This window comes from Bicyclus anynana, chromosome Z (assembly GCF_947172395.1).
Source record: "Bicyclus anynana chromosome Z, ilBicAnyn1.1, whole genome shotgun sequence".
Classification (NCBI taxonomy): Eukaryota; Metazoa; Arthropoda; class Insecta; order Lepidoptera; family Nymphalidae; genus Bicyclus; species Bicyclus anynana.
In genome coordinates, this window is record NC_069110.1 from 21,472,232 (window position 1) to 21,495,890 (window position 23,659).

A 23,659-nucleotide genomic window follows, 5' to 3' on the forward strand; every position below is an offset into this window, starting at 1 on the left:
TTATTGGGGGCTTAACTTTCAAAAAATATAAAAATATCAGAGTAGATTTATTATTACGAACATGTAGGTCTTTGTTCAAATCCGATCTACGTTCCGCAAACAGGTTTTTTTTGCTAATATTGTAAAACTGAAGAGTTTGCTTGAATGATCGCGCTAATCTCAGGTACGACTGGTGCGATTTGAAAAATTCTTTTAGTGTTAGATAGCCCATTTATCGATGAAGGCTATATATTATCCCCGTATTGTTACGGGAACGGAAACCACGCGGGTGAAACCGCGTGGCTCCAGCTAGTCTAAAAATAAAATAGTCACTACAGTACGGCTAGACCATTGATACTGATTTGATTTACGATACTTTTCTGGGTGCGGTTGAGTGACTCTCATGATTTTTGCGTTTTTTTTTTCTATTTTTGCAGGTCTAAATAAAATAAAATAAAAATCATCAATTATTTTTCATTAATTTCCAATTTTAACAAAATTTCAGGCAAGGATTCTTTGCTGCGGCCAGTTTCATGGCCTACCAACAGTGTCGATTCAACTTTGGGTTTTAACGACTTCGGTAGGCTCACCGTAGAAGAGAAGCAGGTACTAATTTTATTATAGTAGTACTTGAAAAATAAGCCAATGCCCAACTCTCTATCTTAGAGGAGCCTCGTGCTCAACAGTGAGGCGAATATGGACTGTTAATGATGATCTATATACTTACACAATACACCTAGTATACAAATACATAATATATAAATATAGTTAATAAATACATCTGATCTTATATCTGGATTTTAAAAAAAATATCACTTGTCTCAAATGGTGAAGGAAAAACATCCTGAGGAAACCTGCATACCTGGAAATTTTAATTCTTTTGCGTGTGTGAAGTCAGCTAATCCGCATTAGGCCAGCGTAGTGGACTATTGGCCTAACCCCTCTCATTGTGAGAGGAGACTCGTGCTCAACAGCTGAATATTAGGCGTTAATGGTGAAATCCGGTATAAGAAATATATACCCTCATCTGTTATTCATTAGTGCTGTGAAATAAATGATAGATAATGTTCACAGTGACACATTGCAAATAGGTTGCCTAAAATCTAGGAAAGTATGAACCAGATCAAAGCAGCAACCTAATACAGTTAAATTAAGCTTCAAATAATCTTTCATTTGACATATTAGACGACTAAATAACCGATCAGAGTATGTAAATCAATGTGAATAAATTTGTAATGTCAAATACTCAATTTAAGTATAGCTCCCCTCCCCCCCCCCATAGAATCCTGGCTACGCCCATGCTCATCACACAAATATTATAGAACTAAGTCCTCCGCCACATCTGTCTGTCTGTCTGTTCGCGATAAACTTGTAAGAATCGGCAACCGAAGAAGAAACTGGAGGAGGCCATATTATTATTATTATTACTATTTCAGATATTGCCAAAAAGGATGTACATGGCGCAGATAAGAAATTCCACGGTTCAAGAAAATATCTGTACCATAGAGCCATGTAAACACAAGTAAGTCGAAACTTAAAATAAATACCCAAAAATAGGTCTGCAGGACAAGTTATTAACTTTGACGTATGGTAGTGGATATATACGAAAAGAGAAACCCATTCTTCATGCAAATTATACTCATGATTACAGATCTGAAATCTATTTCCACGCGGACGAAGTCGCGGGCGTCCGCTAGGCCATAAATTAGGACAATTAAGGAGAACTCATGAGGCCACTTTCTAAGAAATCTATATTTGTCTGATCATTTAATATACTTGTTACTTGGTTGGCAATAATTCATAATATCTCTTTCACATAAAATTCATTGCATTATCTGTTTCACTGACAGACGATAGTTTTATTAAGGATTTGGCACTGACTTGACACATCTATTCAAACTTAGTTCATCCTCCTCCTAACAAGTTAGCTCGCTTCCATCTTAGACTGCATCATCACTTACCATCAAGTGAGATTGTAGTCAAGGGCTAACTTGTAAAGAATAAATAAAATAGAAAAATATACATTAGTTTTAGTATATTTTCATTTCTGTATCTTTCTGAAAAGTGGGCCCAATTTCCGACATCTCCATTACCAACTATACTATTTCAATTTCTTTATTTTCCCGATGAACAGATCTAGTTTGATAGTTGTAAGTGTTGTAACCAAATAAGTAATGATATCAATCTAAGCGAACAGAATAAACACATTATCCATGAATTCACCGCCATATAAATAGAAGGAATTTCGAAAAATTTGATAAAACGCGAAACATTGATTTCACCATAAGGTATTTAACACCCTCCGAATCGAACGCAGAGGTCATATCCACTGGGGTATCACTTACTAATATATTGCAATGTGTTTTGTTACAGAGGAACTTGCTCTGTGATCCTATCTTGAACGTGAGGAAAGAGGAGGCCTGACATTCGGCAGACTTGGTCGATGAAGCCAGGGCGCTGCCTGTATTCTTTCCGGATATACCCTGGCGAGTTATGGTTGGCTGACATACGTGGATTCCCCCCCAGTCCAGGCCGGGTGCAATGACTGTGAGGTGTAATTATGAAGTACCTCATCCAGGAGATCTCACTGCACGCCAAGTTTCTAACGGAATGGGTCCAGGAATGAAGCACGTTTATCAGTTTCAAGGGAGTGGCGCCCGGAACGACACACCTGTAGAGATAAACGAACTCGATGATGAAGAGTCGATTTCAACGATTTCGGAGCCTTCTGCTTCCCTCCTAGGTGAGGAATACACTGTCTCTGATTCAGAGTCGTCCGACGAGATGGAGCTCGCAGAACTTCTCGAACAACTCGACCCTACTAATAATTCCGGTAATTTTGAAGGATATTTAGTAGAATTTCGTTATTTGCCATCGATGACCTGTTGGTATCCGTGTCGACAACGTGAATAAAACTCGTAATTACAGTGTTGTCGCGATTTATTATAATGCCGATCTCCTTTCTTTCATTCGTTTAGTTTTGGCCACCGGGTTAGAAAAGTTTGTGGGACTATAGGTATAACTTTACGAAAGCCAAGGTGACGGATGACCTAGTATCGATATCAACCAGTGCACGGTGTAACACTAGCGGCTTACACACATGCACATTACACACGTAGAACATTTCATTTTTCGTCCTGACTTCGTTATTTGACAGCCCTTCTTGTACATTGTAATTCTATGGTCACAACCCAGCCAGGTGGAAAGTCCTCATCAATACAAATTAATTAAGCCCAATCACAAGATAGCTATAGTAAACCGTTGAGAAGTTCCATTACCTGTCCTTTGTCTTCATCATCAGATCGACTCCAGACCTTCATCAAGTTATAGTGATTTATAGGGCTTAAAAATGATATTATAGTCGTCCTTACGATTTTTGAAAGTTCCCCTCGATTTCTCCAGGATCCCATCATCAGACCCTGACATGAAAAAATGGGACCATCTCGAATGTATACCCTTGCAAACAAAAAGAAATTACACAAATCGGTTCATTAGTTTTCGAGTATTCAATACACACGTTCATACAAAAACAAAACATTGACTCGATTTGAGAACCTCCTCCTTAGCATTTAATAAAAGATTACTACAGCTTAGTCATTCTGACTACATGAATACCGTAGTATTAAGTTTTAATAAATATGGATTTTAGGTATTTCGAAATATTGCATTGACAAGGGCATTGAGTGTGGTGCATTGCGCAGGTCCTACGGCCCTTCTAACGTAACATTGGACAATCAGAGTCCTGAGCTACTTGTATTGTACCGGTTGGGTCTGAGGGTGCATAACGTAACATAACAAATAAAATAAATAGTAAATAATAATTGAGCGTAGAAAAAAACGTTTATTTGACACTATTTTTGGCACTATTACATATAAATTAGAACCAGCGAACAAACACCATTATTAAATTTTACAATGAAACATTATTTCACTAAAATGTATTTCTTGATTAAAAACTTTACTGACGGTTCCGGCGACCTGCAATTAAAAACAGTAACATCTGATAACTCATTAATAGTAACGTCTGATAAGTATGATAACACAAGAATAGTAAAATCTGATAAGTGTGACAACCAATAAGTAATAGTAACGTCTGATAAGTATGATAACTTTATAATAGTAATATCTAATAACTATGCAAACTCAATAATAGTAACATACGATACGTATGATTACTCAATAAAAGTAACGTCTGATAAGTATGACAATTCAATAAAAGTAACGTCTGATAAGTATGATGACTCAATAATAGTAACGTCTGATAAGTATGATAACACAAGAATAGTAATATCTGATAAGTATGATGACTCAATAATAGTAACGTCTGATAAGTATGATAATAGTAATTCAATAATATCTATACTATTGTCACAAGTAGATGGTTTTGGGGCAGGAATACTTCCAATTAGTGAGCTCCTAGGTATTTTTAAAAAGAAGCTTGGATGGAATACTTGTTGCATGGGCTTTTTGATTCCAGTGAGATACACTGCAGCGGGAGCCTGCAGGAGGGAAATCACTCCTGAAGAATCATGGGTAATAGATTTCGCACTGCCCAGCCCCAATAAACTCAATAAAAGATAAACGAGCTCTTTACCAGGAGTGAATCCTCAATATAAAGTCAGAGCCTGTGTTGACTTGACTAGAGATTTTATGACAGCACAAAGTTTGTCAGCCGTGTTATGGCGCGGCGCGGTCCCAGGCACCGGTAGTCCGGTGAGCGTGCGCCTCTGCCGTAGGCACTCGCTTACGGCAGGGGTGTCGCCAGTGATGGATGTGGGAGGTAGCTTGTAACAAATTAATGTCCAGTACCTTCAACGAGTCAAGTTTAAAGCGTAATATTTTTATATTTTATAATCATCAGACGTCATGTGTCTAGTCGCCAAACACTTGGCTTCATTGCAACCTTTAACCGGAGACCCAGCGCCCAGCGCCCAGCGCCCAGTGTCCAGCCAAATGTTGGACAACTACGGGCTCCTATTGCCTGTTGCCGATGTGGGCGCGCCACACACAAAGTTTCAGCTTTTATAAAATGCCGAAAGTCTGGCTGTCAATGGCGCTCAGATGGTTCGGTGGCTCAGAGGATCGTTGTTAAATTCCAACCGACCTCTTTTCGGACAATTGTGGAAGGTGACCATTCTTGCCCCAGAATCTATGAATGATATGATAAAATCGTGTGACATTTTAAGAATATTGAGAGTGAAAAGCCAATAAAAGTTTACTAAATATATTTCGGTGGAATTTCGCTTTCAAGATTAGCCAGAATTAGATTAAGAAGGCATCAGAAAACGACAGACTTTCCATGACGAATAATAATTTCACCATAGCAGTAAGAAGTGAGGTTCTTCAAATAAAACTGCAGGAAGTACCCCGCTCAGCACACAAATCATACAAGTCAGTGGTCAATCAGATCCCATGGGCAACGGGCGACGGGCAAAGGGCGACGGGCGACGGGCAACGGGCAACAGCCATTCGTGTAAGTTGTTACATCATCATCCCAATTGGGCTGTAAGTTAATAAAATTATTAATGAAATAATTAAACACGCTAAACTCTCACTTTAGAAATTGTTTTGGAGAATCATTACGAATCGTCTCTTTCGTAGGTTTGACGATTTCAACCTCCCGAACGAGCCAGACTCCGAAGAGGTATTGATATCGTAGACAACATTCATACGCTGTGGCAGGTTATGCAGAAGAACCAAGACTATATTCAGCCACTTTGTTTAGCGTTTGTGAATTATGAAAAAGCCTTCAATTCGGTGTTAAGGTCGTTGCAGAGATGCCGAATTGACTACAGGTACATCCAAGCGTTGAAGTACTAGTACGAAATCGCTACTATGTCAGTCCGTATACATGATCAGACTACGAGGCCAATCCAGTTGCAGTGAGGAGTGTGTCAGGGCTATGTGATCTCACCGAAGCTGTTTACCGCCGCATTGGAAGACGTCTATAAGTTTATTTATGGACTGGGACGTACTTTGCATCAACATGAATGGCGAGTACATCACTCAGCTGCAGTTCGCCGACGATGTAGACATCATGGCAGAGACTATAGATAACCTTAGTATTATGCTCAATGACTTCAGCAGAGTTTCTCAACAGAGTTTTCTGAAAATGATCATGGCCAAAACGAACATAATGTGTGACGCTCATGTATCGCTCCAATCAGTTATAGTTGAGAACGCTGCACTCGAAATTGTATACGAATATATATACCCAGGATATATTCGTATGGTCCAGTTAGGTAGGTTCAATTTCGAGAAAAAATGTAAACCATCGAATCCGGTAGCGTTCGGGAAATTCCGCGATATCATTTCTTCCGAAAACGAAAGTTTTCGAACAATGCGTGTTGCCAGTAATGTCCTAAGGTTCCGAGACTTGGTCCCTAACTATAAGCCTAGCCTCATAAGAAGGCTCATAGTCAGACGATGAAACGAGTTGCGGTTGAGTGAGTTGAGTGAGTTGATGTTGCGGTCCCAAAGTGCTGAAATGGCGACCCGCACTAGAAAAGTCAATGTAGGTTGACCCCCCCCCCCCCACCAGGTGGACTGACGACATCAAGCGAGTCGCAGGGATCCAGTGATCCAGTGAATCCCAACGACTCGCAGGCGGCTCAGAGTCGTGATGCTTGGAAGTCCCTACCGAAGGCCTTTGAGATTGCAGTTAAGTGCGGCTGATATGATGATGATGACGGACTTCTCGCTAGTGTTGGTGTCTATGAACTAGATGCCTGGGCCTTGATTCTGTATAACAACGAAAGTCGAAAATACCAATAGAAAGTACCTATATACAGTGTGTACTAAAAACCCTGTTGTTCCTTGTAGGTGTGTTTTTATATTCGTATAGCCCTCCCAATAATTACAAAATCTTATTTAGAAAATATCAATAAGTAAGCAGTTTTTGTTTAATCTCAATACGCCTAATAAGATGGACTCTTCAAAAAAAAGCTTTTTAGCTTCTGAATAGATTTACCGCGGAATTACACAAATAATATCGGCGTCTTTGTCGGCCTCCACGCACGACGCTTTACACTCGCCGCCTACCATCTTTGGAAGGGACGGAGCGCCCCGCCGCCCGCCCCGCTGATCAGACGATCTACGCATCTAGTCGCTCGCACACTTTCCTGCTAAAAGGACGTACGTATTGAATCGCGAAATACCTATGTAAAATGTCTTACTCGAATGCAGAATATTTTAATATGTTGATTGTGTCTCGCGCAATGTAACTGCAATTATGCAGAGGCGCGCCGGCTTTAAGAGGAGCTCTATGCGAGACCGAGAAACTCAGCATTGCTGTCGACAATGGCATTCCAACGCTTGCACTTGTGCAATACTGTAAGTGTACACGGCCGGGACCAACATCGTGTTGATGCAGGAAGACCCAGAATTCACAATGGTAACATTGAGGAGCAAATCCTGGACATGTTTGGGGAAGTCCAAAGCTAAGTACACGCTCAGTGGGGTGAATGGGCATAAACCACAAGCGTGTATGGAGAGCTCTCAAGGATGAAGGCCAACATCCATTTCATTATCAGCGAGTTCAATCTCTTCTCGCGGACTACGAGCCTAGAATGGTTTAAAGCAGATGAGTTCGTGACAAGGTCGCAGAGCATAGTGAGTTTTCGGATCACGTACTGTTTACTGATGAGTGCTCATTTGCCAGTGAGCTGTGAGGGAATATTTAAATATGGATCACGGGGAATGGTGGATTGGCAGAAGTGGGCCAGTCAATTGACCTACCAGAGTGACCTCACACCATTGAACTTTTTTCTCTAGGGTGCTGTGAAACAATCCGTCTAAAAAACGTGCGATAACGAGGCTGAAATGCGTTTGAGAATAGACGATCGGGATGTGCATGTGTTAATATAATTATGTGGCTAAGTACCTACTTTTCTAGACCATTTTCTTAACTATGAAAGTGTAAACACAACATTATAAAACATACATAGGTATTACACACATAGTTCGAAGAGCCGATGGACGTTGGGGTCCCAAAGTGCTGGAATGGCGACCCCGCACTAGTAAGCGCAGTGTTGGCCGACCCCCCACCAGGTGGACTGACGACATCAAGCGAGTCGCAGGGATTCGCTGGATGCAGGCGGCTCAGTATCGTGATGTTTGGAAGTCCCTACAAAAGGCCTATGTCCTGCAGTGGACTCCATCGGCTGATATGATGATGATGATGATGATGATGATGATGATAGGTATTACATCCGAACGTAGAACCTCCTCCTTTTTGGAAGTCGGTTAAAATAACAAAAAGCTGAGTGATTCTGACGACACATGTTAAGTTCATGAACTTTGAGTAATTACCTATTTTTCGCAGCCCGTGCGCCGCGGCCGGGCGGCTTTCTTTGATAGACTTGTTTCTGTCTCGACGCAGTATTTCAGGGGTAAGAAATCATTTTCATTTTACAAATATCAATGATTGATTGAATGATTTTTTTTTATTTAGTATTTTTTAATTCCATATAGGCTTTCCTATGTTTGAATGACGAATCTGAAAACGCTCCTCAAAGGAACAACAGGGTTTTTGGTACACACTGCATAATTACATGATTTTTTGTATTCACTGACAGTTGACTACGATCTCATCGTGTGGTCACCCTTGGAGTCAAGCGACGATGCAGTCTAAGAAGGAAGCGGCTGACTCGGAAGGGGCACAAGTTTACACTAAACGGACCTATAACTCCGACGGTGTCTATCGGTCACAGTCTACGTTATCGGTCAGCGGTATGTCTTTGCCGGGAATCGAACCCAGGCCCTCTCTGTTGAGAGCCACAGCACTGCGACACTGCAGCACACAGCAGTGCGGCACAGCACTACGGCCGCGCCAGAGAAGAACTAAAAGTAGTAACCGCCGAGGCCCGAATTAAAAAAATTAAATTAACAGGTCAACATAAAAATGAAACGAAAATATAAAACTATCTTTTTTTATTTTACGTTATTATACTGGTATATTATAATTTGAAAATGACTCGGTCGGTCGGTCGGTCGGTTAGCGCACGTCACGGGACCGGGGGGAGTCGTGCGCCGGAGTGTCGCCGGTCTTCATAGAGCGTAAGTAGAACATATAGATACCCTTGTCTTTAGAGGCTTTGATCTGTTTGTTCTTGTTGCACTTCTTGGTGAGGCGCCGGCTCTGCTCGCACGCGGGGTCGCTGTTGGCCTTGAGGGGGTCCGTGCGGGACATCTCGCCGGAGGGGCCGCACTCGCTCCACGACGACTTCTCGTAGCGACAAGCTGCTGCGGACGAGTACTGCATTAGCCACATCCACACCTCTTTTGTATGTACCCCATACCCGCAGTGGCCAGAGCATTTGTGAAGTGACGCACGCGCGATTTGGGGAGTGAGTGGCGAGTGAGTGGTGGTGGTGGTTAGTGAGGAGCTAGTGAAGATAGAAAGAGAGACAGGTTCAGTAACGTAACTGTAGGAGCGAGAGAGGGAAGTGCACGCGCACATTTCAGGGGAGGGAATGTGGAGCTCAGACCCTACGCGCAGCTTCAATGCCGATTCTCTGCTCTGAGTGATCGTGTTAACTTAATTAAGGCCCACTGAGAATTACACTGAAGATCTTAGAAAAACTCAGTATCTCATGAGCGCGACCCCAGGACTTCGTAATAATAATAATCGTAGGTTTATTTGCCATCATATATTTGAAGTATGAGCAACCATTCCCCTCCACCAGTCACAAAAGACCGCGTTAGGAACTCAGGAGTTGGTGCGACAATAGTAAAAAACTGAATTTGAGGCTATATTTGACGGAAAGTACACGGGTTACACTAGGTAGCTATCGCTAATTGGATGGTTTACTTTTCACTAATGAAAAACCAAAACAGGTGGGTTACCTTTCTTGCACTTCTTCTGAATGGTTTTGGCGCTCTCGCAGTTGGCGGGGTCGCCTCTCTTCAGCGTCAGGGTCCGCGAGCGCACGTTGGTCTTCGGGTCGCAGTCGGACCACGCGCCGCGCACGTAACGGCAGATCTCTGCAACATTGTAAACAATTCAAATGATTTCTGATACATTCTACAGATTGTCGTCGTCGGCCTCGGCCGTACGGCGTACGGATCACAGAGCAGTGCAGTCACATGGTACAACTGGCTGCGGAGCCGAAGGTGAGAGCATTCTGGGCTAACTAAACACCGTACACGTCAGTAAAATAACTTGAACTTTTGTGTATTCTGTGGCTTAAGGGAGAACATTAATTAACGCCCACTGTAACATATTACACATATTAGGGCATTTTATGTACAAGGTGTCCCGTAAATATTACGACATCAAGGCCTACTAAAATCACACAATGTATGTTTGCCGAAATTTTACAGTCCTATAGGGTTAATTTACACGAGCAGCACGTTGGCAATGGCAGCTGGCAACTGCTTTCATAAAATTCATAAATCGCTACCTTCCGTGCAGTTTAGCTACCTTTAGCCGTATGTCTTGAAATAATAATGTGAGTGTGCAAATACCATTTTTTAATTTATAGATCTGTTTTTGAAATAATATGTTTTAAATTGCTAAATTTGTTAGTCTTGTGTCCTGATTCTCTACATCCTAAACGGTTGTTTATGGATACGCGAAAATGCACAGAAGTATAATGAAATTAAGAATAAAACCATCCCTATTTAAAATTTATAGAGTTGTAGTTGACCAACTAAAAGTCGGCATTGATGAGGTGATTTAAGAGCCGTGATAGACCCGTGAATATGACCTCTGCCTCCGATTCCAGAGGGTGTGGGTATGAGTCTGGTTTTGGGCGTGCACCTCTTTCTACTAACGTAGTTTTAAAGGGAACGAAATTGGAATGGGTTTTTGAAGTGCAAAATTTAAGTTTATTTAGGATTCTCCCTAAAACTCATGTTTCTCCGTTTTTAAATCATCATGCTTTGCTAAAGATGACTTCTAGGAGAAAACTACATCTTGTTTCTTTTAATTTGTGACTGTAAAGAACAATACAGGTGAACAAGAAAGCCTCTTACGATCCCCCGACGTTGCTCTGCGGCTTTTAGGGGCAGTTTTAAATATGCTGCCACGCGATGCTGGAACAACATTCCGCCACCAATTCGCGAGTCTCAACCCAAATTTAGCTTCTGTCGGAAATTAAAGAAATTTATGTTAGTTATTTAGTGTGAACTAGTGTAGGTACTTTAAGGTACAAAAACACATTTATAAGTATACTTTACTTTTTGGTATGTAGTCATATTTCTATGTCGGTGGAGCAGACTAAACTCCACTTCTGATAACGGAGAAGCCGTAGCCTCGGAGCAGGTTCTAAGCTTTACGTTTCAAGGATGGCAAATACCCAGATCAAGTATAGCGCTGATACTGTCAGATGTAAACCATCATGAAATGGAATACCACACTACTGCACTCAGTCTATTACCACTTCACACAACTTCGTCCTTGTTTGTTAATTAAGAACCACAAACAATGTTTTCCTAGATATCTTCTAGCGTTACCTTTAAAAATCTGGCCTGGTTCACATTAACCCTTCAGACCATGCTGGCCCGGTTCGCATTAACCCTTCAGACTATGCTGACCCGGTTCGTATTAGCCCTTCAGGCTATGCTGGCCCGGTTTGCTAGACCGGATATTGACCTCTTTAGCAGATTATGCTAGACCAGATCAATTCCTTATAGTCCGGACATACGTCCTTCTGGTAAAATCATTGGCCCGGTTAAAAATCACGATGAAAATCAGCGCCGGGCATTGCTTTTTTTGCGATGAACGGCTAATGTCGAGCTGTAAACTCATTCTGTTTCGTGTCACAGACAGTCATATTATATCTAAGATAGGATGTACTGTTTGTGACACTAAAAATTAATAAACATATTTCTTCTTTCTTTCTTATTATTTAACGTATTTTTTTGTTATTTAAGTGACAGCAACAAATTTTTGTTATAACCCATTTACTAATTCCGTAGAATTCTGACATTTCTATGTCCGTTTCCGGTGTTTCTATATGTAAAACAGTTCCCATAAAAAAAGATGACAAGTTCAACTAAAACGAAACTTATTCTTTCGATTCTAAAACTGAAATGTATACAGACTTAAGTTTCAATTTAATTGTAAATCAGTATAATATTATCTTAGGGGGGGTAAGGGGAAGAACGACACTAACTTCTAGTCGAACCCAAATGTCAACCTCACCTGCACGCGGTGCCCCCTGCTAGACAACGGACGAGGCTCTGGCGACCGACCAATGGCGGGATACCCATACACCCATCTGGGAAACCAGGTGGACGAGGCTACAGCAACCTTGGAGTAGAAGTAACTCCTGAAATGTCTGGTGCAGAAGGCAAGGGGAAACCACTGCACTAGTTTCCCAAGAGAGAAATGGTAGATCGTAACTCAAGGGAAATTTTGTCGGATGATCCGGCTAACGCCCGGCGCCACCTATCCGGGTTAGGTGGTGGGAAATATGTTACCGGCCACGTGAGTGTGACGCACCAGGCACCACTTGGAAACTATGCATCTGGTGATTGCAGCGAAGGAAAAATGCTAGCGAGACACCCTCATCGCTTTGGAACGTGGAACATTCGTGGTCTAAATCAAGTTGGAAAGTTAAATATCATAGAAAGAGAAATGGAAAGGAAAGGCTTACAACTCTTGGGACTAAGTGAGACTAAATGGAGAAAATCTGGCCATTTTATGTCTGATTCGGGGAACAAGATATACTGTTCGAGTTCTGAAGATGAAAGTTCTAGAGGTGTGGCTTTTGTAGTGCCTCAGAAGATAGACAGATCTGTTATTGGATATAAACCAGTTAGTGACCGAATCATTACTCTCAAGCTGGACGCATCACCATGTCGGATAAACATCGTGCAAGTATACGCTCCAACTGCACAATCAACGGAGGAAGACATCGAGTCATTCTATAGCACATTGTGTGAAACGCTAGACAGTATCCCGAAAAGAGAAGTGACACTGATTATGGGAGACTTTAATGCTAAAGTTGGAAGAACAAATGAAGATACCCATCTCAGGAATCTAGTGGGAAAATACGGGATAGGTGTAAGAAATGAAAGAGGAGAGCGTTTGCTACAATTCTGCAGTGAACAAAATCTCGTTGTCACAAACACTTGTTTCAAACATCACATTCGCCGGCTGTACACGTGGACCTCACCAGGAGACAGATGCAGAAATCAAATCGACTACATCTTGATACAGAGACGTTGGAGGTCATCAATAGCAAATACGGTCACTTTTCCTGGAGCGGACTGTGGAAGCGACCACCAGCTTCTTGTTGCCACTGTAAGGCTGCATTTAAAAAGACTGCAGAAACCAGCACGAGTACCAGACCTCCGAAAAGTTAACACCATTGGTTTTAACCAAGCTATAGCCAAACAAATCGTGAATCTCCCTCAAGTTGACATGCAAAATCCGAATCTTTCATGGAATAATTTGAAAGAAATTATCTTAGAAGCAGCGAAACAGAATGCTCTGCCAAAGGCCACCATGAAAGACTTCATTTCACTAGAGACATCGAATGTCATAATTGAGAGGCGAAATCTAAAAGAGAATGGGCTCGTGTCAGAAGTTGATCGTCAAAAATATTCAGATCCTAGTGCAGATGTACAACGTCTTTGTCGAAGAGATAGGACTGCCCAAATCAATGAAATCTGTGCAGAGCTAGAACGACACTCAGTGAAGAATGAAACAAGGGACCTTTTCCAAAAAGTTAATCATTTAACGAGAACTCGCACTATTCGAACATCAGCAATTAAAGATGAAAGGGGAACATTAGTGACGGAAACGAAATTAGTCTTGGACCGATGGAAACAATACTGTAATGCTTTATACGAGAGCGAGCCAACCAACCAAATAACATCATGTTGGACAACTGAAGAGTTAGAGCCTGATATATTGCCGTCAGAGGTGAAATACGCGACGGAATCGCTAAAGCTAGGCAAGTCTCCACGAAAGGACGCTATTCCAGCAGAGCTCATAAAAAGCCTAGGCGCGGCTGGCATTAACATAATTACAAACATCTGTAATGCCGTTTGGAAAACTGGACACTGGCCTCAGGATTGGACCGAATCCGTCTTCGTACCGCTTCATAAAAAAGGATCTACTACTGAATGTGGCAACTATAGAACTATAGCCCTCATATCACATGCGAGTAAAATCCTTCTACATGTGATCAATAGACGTTTAAAATCTTTTTTTGATCCGCAGATACCAGAGGAACAGGCAGGATTTGTAAAAGGAAAGGGCACTAGAGAGCAAATTCTAAATATCCGCCAGATCATAGAAAAGAGCAGGGAGTTCAATAATCCTGCCGTGCTCTGCTTCATAGATTATTCCAAAGCGTTCGACTGTGTGATTTGGGACAGAATGTGGACAGTACTTGAAGAAATGGGAGTACCTAAACACTTGATTGTTCTCATCCGAAACCTCTACTGCAACAATCGATCCTTTGTAAGAGTAGACACCGACTGTTCCGATGTATTTTCTACAAAAAAGGGCGTACGACAGGGTTGTATCCTTTCGCCGATGCTTTTCAACGTATACGGAGAATACATAATACGTAAAGTGGTAGAAAACTGGGAAGGAGGTTTTCCTCTTGGTGGAAAGCGGATATGCAACCTTAGGTACGCCGATGATACTGTCCTCATTACAACGTCAGTGGAAGACATGGAAAATCTTTTACAAAAACTAGAAGTAGAAAGTCGAGGTTTGGGCTTGAGTATAAACAAAAACAAGACAAAGCTTATGATAGTTGACAGAGCGGGCAAATTACTTAATACCAACATCATACCATCAGTAGATATCGTGGAGGATTATGTTTATCTTGGATCTCAGATTTGCAGTGATGGCAGCTGTATGCCAGAAATAAAGAGACGCATTGCGATGGCGAAAAGTGCCATGACCCGACTGAACAAAATCTGGAAGAATAGAGGCATATCAAACAACACCAAGAGTCGCCTTGTCCGTGCCTTAATATTCTCGATTTTTATGTATGGAGTAGAAACTTGGACCATAAAAGCAAGAGAAAGGCTTAGGATAGACGCGTTCGAGATGTGGTGCTGGAGGCGCATGTTAAGAATACCTTGGACAGCCAAGCGCACAAACGTGTCTATTCTATCGCAGCTCGGAATCAAGGTTAGGCTTTCCTCCTTATGTTACCAACGCATACTGGGGTATTTCGGGCACATTATACGGCGTGGTGACTGCAGTTTGGAGAAATTAATAATAACAGGCATCACTGACGGGAAAAGACCAAGGGGCCGCTCACCAACAAGATGGGCTGACCAGCTGAAGGAGGATAAAGGGACGAAGTTCTACACTATAGCAGCGATGGCCACCAACAGAAGCCGATGGAAGGCGTGGACCCGCAGGAGGCTGGGATCTTACCAGGACCACGATCTTCAGTAATGAAGCAACGACTATAGAGAGAGAGATAATATTATCTTAATTTTAAGCAACACAATTTACAAATATCATATTCGATAGAAATGACGTGGGGAAAAAATATCATCGACTAGCCAGACCAGGAAAGACAGCAGATTTCACAAACCTTTTTAATAAAATGAAGTATTATTTGCGATGGTATTTTGGACTCTATAAAAATTTTAATTGAATTTACGTTTGAATGCAATTTCCATAGCTTTATATATCTACACCAATAACCTGTTTATACATCACTAAAATATAGAGGCCCTGACAGCTGTTATTTGTTAACACTAGAATCAAAGATTACAATGTATTATTGGAAATAGATAGGCAACTCTAACTTTTTTCGGAACGTTTGTGATAGCGCCATCTAGTGACTAGCTACGGTATTTTTAGTATAGTATCCATTATGTTATAAAAATAATAATGCATATTTTTTGTAAAGGAGAGATTTTTGATTTTGTAATAGTTGAAGAAACCAATTGAGAAAAACAAAAAAAAAGACAAAAAGTTTTCTATTGTTACCCCCAGGCTCGAACTCAGGATTATTCGATCGTACCTTTGTTATGCACCACTAGGCCAAATAACTATATAGAACATCGTTGAAATTAATGTACGGTTACTGTCTTTCTTTAATAATCCCTTTGCTTCAGAAATACACACATTCTTCCTATTACACGTCAAAATTAAAAGGATAAATAATTTTTTTTTTTGGTTTTTTTTCCATACTTACAGGGTTGAAATCTCTAAAAACGTTATAATACATACACACCATAAGTAATTGAATTTACTATCCTGGTATCTTAAATCTAGGATGTAGATGGCGCTGCTTCATAAAGATTTCACGTTCTTCTAAGTTGCCATGGCATGACTAGAATCGCCAACATCACAATTTTGTCCCATTCGCAAGTTTGTTTGTCTGTAACTTTTTATTTTTTATTTAGGTCCTTGAAACGTATTGTTTTTCTCTTATTTATTGCATTTTATTATATTTTAAATTTTAAAACAATAATATTTAATATATATACTAATATTTATAAAGGAAAAAATTGATTATTTGTTTGTTCGTTTGTTTGCATTTAATAGGTTCCAAAATTACTGAACCGATTTGAAAAATTCTTTCACTCTTTGGAAACTATATTCCCATAATTTGATCTCCTTATTCCTAAGAGAACGGAAACTGCGCGGGTGCATTCTGCTAATAAAATTTAATAAACACGTTGGACAAAAGCAGCCCTGCGGCGCTTCTAAGTACATCACTTAGAACTGCCGTTGGACTACTTTTGTCAAACATGGAATCTATAACTATAATTCGATGTTCAATCATCATCATAAATACATAATAAATTCATCATAGATTTAGCAGTACAAACCAGTATCACTATTCTTCATTTACCCCCTTGGAGTCTGTGCAGTTCACTGCAAGTTCAACTCAATCGAGTTGGTTTGGGTCTAGCAGGGTACGGGTCATGTGGTGAGGCCACCACCTAATTAATACTGTTCATTTTATGTAACTTAAAATCCAATCCAGACACAACATGTCAAAAAAATGTTTTTTACGTTTAATATTGGGGATAATGATGATGATGTTGATGAAGATGCCGATAATGGCGACGACTATGATGCTAATTGATAAATTTGGGCTTTCTATAATTACTTCTGATGTTTCTATAATTACTTCTGACTTTCTGATGTTTATTTTTTCCTAACATAGCAAAATAAATTATTTTAATTATACTTTAAAGTGTGCATTGGATTTTTTTATTTAAATTACTAAATACTTATTTCTGTAATAAATTTAGGTGAAATCAATTTTTTTCATATTAAGAATGATTTTTTAGTTTGGTTTGATGAAACAAACAGCAGAAAAAAGGTTTGTGACAACTGAAATTTCAAAAGTGACTGATAAATGGAACCGAAAATAGAAATGTCAGAATTCTACCGAATTAATAAACAGACTATAAGTAACGATTTTTACATAACCGACTCCTTACGGAAAGAAAATAGTAATTGTTACAAACATTTTGAGAATAATGTACTAAAGTTGAACATCTTTGAATCCTTTTTAAATATAAATGTTAGTAAGCACAACTTGATGCACAACTTCGCCTAGTATATTTTGTTCAATGGTTAGAAGAACATGCAAAGAAATCGTTAAACATAAAATTTTAATAAAAAAATACAACCGACTTCAAAACCTAAAAACGTACCCACTAAACTAAAAAGTGAAAAATAACATCATAATATGTTCTACCTGCTGATCAGTATGAAGGCGGTGCTAAGCCGGTGATGTATTAATTCAAGCCATGTGAGAATATCTTATAGATTTAGATTTTGCAGACAGTGTTGTTTCATGTGGTCCTGTCAAAAATGGCTTAAATTAAGACAACACCGGCTAAGCACCGCCTTCATACTGATCAGCAGGTAGAACATATTATGATGTTATATTTCACTTTTTAGTTTAGTGGGTACGTTTTTAGGTTTTGAAGTCGGTTGTATTTTTTTATTAAAATTTTTATTATTTTTCCATTTTTAGTGTAAAATTTCATCTCAAACGAATACATCAGACCCCTTATGACAGTCACAACCCACCACCACCACCACCACCACCACCAACCCACTTGGTACAAAATTCTCAGCAATACAAATTAATCAAGCCCAAGCACAAGGTAGCTACCGTAAACCGTTAAGGGGTTCCCTTAATTGACCTTGGTCTTCGTCATCAGACCCCTAACAATAGACACAACTCATCTAGGTAGAAAGTTCTCAGCAATACGAATTAATCAAGGCCAAACACAAGGTAGTTACTGTAAACTGTTAAGGAGTTCCCTTAAACTGTCCTTGGTCTTCATCACCAAACCCCAAAATGACAGTCACAACCTATCTATGTGGAAAGTTCTCATTAATACAAATTAATCAAGCCCAAACACAAGGTAACTGCTGTAAATCGCCGAGGAGTTCCCTCGTCTGTTTTATAACTCCATCATCAGATCGATTTTAAACCTTCATGAAATTGTAGTGCTTAAAAGTACTAAATGGAAAAGTTTACGAACGTAATAGACACCCATATAATTTTCGAAAGTTCCCCTCAATTTCTCCAAGATTCCATCATCAGATCTTCACATGATGGCAATGGGACCAAATGGGAACTATTATACCATTTCAAACAAAAAAAGAATTTTTGAAATCCGTCCAGGCGTCTTTGAGTAATCGGTGTACATACATAAAAAAAAAAAAATACCGACCGAATTGAGAATCTCCTCCTTTTTGAAGTCGGGTAAAAAATATCAATTTTGTCCGATTTTGGAAAAAAGGTTGCATTAGCTGAAACAACTAATAAAAAATAGTTACCAAGCATAAAGTCCACGCTAAAGTAGTTTTTCAGCAAATAGTACGACTAAACTGCACTCAGGGTAGGGATTTTTGTATTTTGTACAAAAATCATAATAACTTAAAAACCGTACGGCTAACATATATTGGCCTTCATGTCAGCTATCACCCTGCAGAGTTTGTCGTACTATTTACGGGATATTCTGTATGTTACGGTAACCAAAAATATGCTATGACCATATTTTTGTAGTTGAATTTACCTAACTACCCGGAACTACCTAGATGGCTGTTCTGGGTCTATGGGCTATACCTTCTCTGTGCTGTGAATATAGGTTAACCTTGTTTAATATGTTTCTATTTATGTTGATGCTACGTTGAAATGTTTCCTCAATTTATGCTATAAACCTCACGGAGCCCGAGACCTTTCTAACGAATGCAAAACCGTGGAAATCGGTTCGTGCGTTCTGGAGTTATAGCGTCAGGAAGGAAAATCCGACTTATTTTTATTTATAACAAAATTTTACGAAAAAAATAAAATTTTTATTGTACAATTAAAGTGCTACGGTTGTTATTTAGTTACACAATCCTCCTTCATTCTCATAAACTTGGTGTTTTTAGGAGGTTGGCGGGTTCACTAATATGCTAGTTATTATCTACTAGCGGACGCCCGCGACTTCGTCCGCGTGTAATTCAGTTCACAAATCCCGCGGGAACCATGCATTTGAACTTTTTGAATTTTTAACCGACTTCAAAAAGGAGGAGGTTCTCAATTCGGTCGGTATTTTTTTTTTTTTTTTATGTATGTACACCGATTACTCAAAGACGCCTGGACCGATTTAAATTTTTTTTTTTGTTTGAGACGGAGTCCCCATTTGGTCCCATTGCCATTATGTCAAGATCTGATGATGGGATCCTGGAGAAATTGAGGGGAACTTTCGAAAATTATATGGGTGTCTAGTATGTTCGTATACTTTTCCATTTAGTACTTTTAAGCACTACAATTTCATGAAGGTTTAAAATTAATCTGATGATGGAGCCATAAAACAGACGAGGGAACTCCTCGGCGATTTACAGCAGTTACCTTTTGTTTGGGCTTGATTAATTTGTATTAATGAGAACTTTCCACATAGATAGGTTGTGACTGACATTTAGGGGTTTGGTGATGAAGACCAAGGACAATTAAGGGAACTCCTTAACAGTTTACAGTAACTACCTTGTGTTTGGCCTTGATTAATTCGTATTGCTGAGAACTTTCTACATAGATTAGTTGTGTCTCTTATTAGGGGTCTGATGATAAAGACCAAGGTCAATTAAGGAAATCCCTTAACGGTTTACGGTAGCTACCTTGTGCTTGGGCTTGATTAATTTGTATTGCTAAGAATTTTGTACCAAGATGGGTTGTTTCTGACATTAGGGTTCGTTTGAGATGAAATTTTACACTAAAAATGGAAAAATAATAAAAATTTTAATAAAAAAAATACAACCGACTTCAAAACCTAAAAACGTATCCACTAAACTAAAAAGTGAAAAATAACATATGTTCTACCTGCTGATCACTATGAAGGCGGTGCTTAGCCAGTATTGTCTTAATTTAAGCCATTTCTGACAGGACCACATGAAACAACACTGTCTGCAAAATCTAAATCTATAAGATATTCTCACACGGCTTGAATTAATACATCACCGGCTTAGCACCGCCGACATGTGCGAGTCAGACTCGCCCGCCGATGGTTCCGTACAAATCATTTTTCATCAAAATCGAAAAAAATATATGTATTATCAAAAATTGTACAATGGAGAAAAGTTATGATTTTACATGCATTCAAAGGTCGCATAAATATCGACTCCCGCTAACGAATATTCGAAATATGCGTTTTTGCTGAATAAAAGGTCGTATCTTTGTTTTACATAAACTTATAAGTTTAATTTTTTACAACGTCATTCCAAACACATTCATACATACCCCTGCTCTTAGCGCTGCCACAACACAACACAACACATACCCCTGCTCTTAGCGCCGCGCTCGCTGCGCCTCACTGCATGCGCCTCCTGCTCCCAGCGCTCGTCCGCTGCCGCCAGCGCGAACAGCAGTAGGCCTCCGAGCAGCCACCAGCAGCGGAAGTGCTGCCACAACACAACACAACACATACCCCTGCTCTTAGCGCCGCGCTCGCTGCGCCTCACTGCATGCGTCTCCTGCTCCCAGCGCTCGTCCGCTGCCGCCAGCGCGAACAGCAGTAGGCCTCCGAGCACCCACCAGCAGCGGAAGTGCTGCCACAACAAAACAAGTCAATCGTCATCATTGACAATTATATGCGGCTCACAGTTGAGCACGTGTCTCCTCAAATCAAAATCAAACTGGGGGTAGAGGTAGAGTAGTGTAGAAGCTTGACCGGGTCCGTCAGTCTGACGATAATTATGATCAACGATGTCATTAATTCGTGCCATTATGTATCCGTGGCGGCGCCGCAAATGTGATCCTTTAAATCCCTGTAGCTCCGAAAGTGATAATCGCAGCTGCAGGCGGATATCCTGTTACTTTTAGAAAATTGCTTTACTATTAGCATACTCCCAATTTATATACAATTTAAAAACTGTCATCATCCATATTAAAGGCAGAAGTCATGTCCACTAGGCTATCATGGCCCAATAATGATAACACATGGTAACACGAGTAGTATTCATCATGATTGTCACCCTATTTTAATGTAGGTACACTGCTGACTACAGTACATTGCCTCCTATCATCATCATCACCAACGGCTGACATAGGCCACATGCAGGGAATTCCAAACACAACGGCCTGGAGCCGCCAGCATCCAACGACTTCCTGCGACGCTTTATGTTCTCGGTCCACCTAGTGGGCGTCGACCAACTGCCGGTGCGGGGTCGCTATTCCAGCACCTTGGGATCCCAACGTCCATCGGCTCTTCGAACTATTAGGGTGTCCCGTAGATATTACGACATACTTTATAAGGTATGTCGTAAGGACATTAAGGCCTACTAAAATAACGGAATATATGTTAGCCGAAATTTTACCGTTTTAAGTTAAATTGATTTTTGTACAAAAAACAAAAATCCCTACCTTCAGTGCAGTTTAGTCGTACCATGTGCTGAAAAAAAATACTTAAGCGTTGATTTTATACTTGCTGCTTCAGGCAGAGGTAAAGTTTGTAAGTTTGTCACATTCTTTAAATGGGGTAATCTTCGGAACAACTGGTCCGATTTCAAAAATTGTTTCACCAGTAGAATGCTACATTATCGGGGAGTGCTATAGGCTATTTTATATTGGTATCATATATATTAGCCGAGTTATCACAGTTTTTATCATACAGGTCGGACTGAAAATCCTCTTAAACAGACTTATTCGCATGCGCTGCCTTAACTATTGTGTAAAATTGAAATGAATGTATAGACTTTATGTATCTTTAAAAGTTCTACAAAAAAGTCCGCGACACCATATATCTATCTTCTATATATTAGCAGATATAAGTACCTTTTGTGTTTTAAAAATTATTAATTTTATATACTTAGGTTTACGTCACTATTTATACTAAACTTTAATCCTTATTAAAATAAATTATTTAATAATCACAAGGATATTATGGAGATAAGATTTGCCCTTTACAATATGTTAATTAGTTAAATAGTTTCGGAGATAGTACAAAATTTCTAAAAGAAGCAGAAAATCCTTACATGACGCCCGGCGCTTTCATTTACGTAGTTCCTGTTTCCGTGTGAATATGGGGATCAAATAGTCTATGACACTCGCGGGTGTAGGTAAGGTAGGGGTAGGTTTGGGGTAGGGTAGGGGTAGGGTGGGGTAGGGTAGGGTTAAGGTACGGGTAGGGTAGAGGTAGGGGTTGGGTAGGGTAGGGGTAGTAGTAAAGTTGACATCGAAAGGACATGGCCGAAAAATGACATTGCCTTTACACGTACTTAGCAAGTGTATTTATATAATAAAAAATAGAAAGATGAATTAACACATAATTCTTAACCTCTCTGAACTTCTCAGTTTTTATTTAAAAATAAAAAGATTGCAATATGAATTCGTCCACAACCAATGCTTCTGTCCAAAGAATACTCGCGCTAATTTTAAGAACTACTGGTCCGATTTGAAGAATTCTTTCAGTGTTAGATAGCCCATTTATCGAGGAAGTCCAGTAGTTTTTGTTTCTATAAAGAACATACAGACAGACAGACAGACAGACAGACAGAGAAAATGTAATCTTTCGACGCGCAAACCCAAAATATGTTCTTAGAATAATAAAGTGAACACTGAACTGTAGATAGTAAGTAGGTAATTATTATTTTACGTGTTTATTAGGTACATAAATAAGTACAATAACAACAACGAAAACAAAGGTGTCTGCAACATTGGACGGGAGTAATCTCAACGTTCAAGAACTGCTACAGTGGTGCCTTTCTTGGCAATGTTATGAGGCGAGAGATCGTAGAACGTGAGAACAAATCTGGTAACAAAAGAAAAAAATAATAAGTAGGACATTGTTCACAATCTTCCCAATTTTTTTTATATAATTCCTCTTTTCCTCCAATTAGTCAGAAAGGCTGATACGATGACGACGGACAGGCGAGTGGCGATCCTGTTTATACGAAGGGATTAGGGAGCTTAGACCCACCACACTTCCCCGATGCGGGTTGGCGGGAAAATTCCTTAACGACTACTATCAGATGTTAATAATGACCAATAGTCGGCGCCGACGGCTCAACGTGATCTCCGAGACACGACCTTGGAAGCAGTTTATAAAAATAAAGATGATGCCTCAATAGTGCCAGAGTGAAGGGGACGGGATCGGCATGCAGAGATCGTGGTTTTGCCGCCGGCATTCCGTTGTCAGTCCGGCGCAGTCTTCTACAACTAATTGGAGGGGGGATTATTGGTCATACTAGGATTTGCAGACATGGCTTATTCTTATAAGAAAAAATAAGTGTTAC

General features: G+C 40.0%; 1 protein-coding gene and 1 long non-coding RNA gene across 2 annotated transcripts; one reads left to right on the plus strand and one right to left on the minus strand.

The window, feature by feature from the left end:
- Nucleotides 1-440: 440 nt before the first annotated feature.
- On the plus strand, nucleotides 441-2,867 carry LOC112057174 (uncharacterized). The gene is made up of 3 exons (XR_008252288.1): nucleotides 441-585; nucleotides 1,416-1,501; nucleotides 2,353-2,867. It is a non-coding gene; the product is annotated as an uncharacterized LOC112057174 (long non-coding RNA).
- Nucleotides 2,868-3,800: 933 nt separating this feature from the next.
- On the minus strand, nucleotides 3,801-21,473 carry LOC128199750 (uncharacterized). Its single transcript, XM_052890838.1, has 5 exons — nucleotides 21,465-21,473; nucleotides 20,707-20,974; nucleotides 9,826-9,963; nucleotides 9,058-9,219; nucleotides 3,801-3,957 (listed from the first exon to the last, which is right to left on the minus strand). Exons 1-5 carry the CDS (start codon nucleotides 21,471-21,473, stop codon nucleotides 3,938-3,940), a joined length of 597 nt encoding a protein of 198 aa, XP_052746798.1. The 3' UTR covers nucleotides 3,801-3,937.
- Between the last annotated feature and the right edge of the window lie 2,186 nt (nucleotides 21,474-23,659).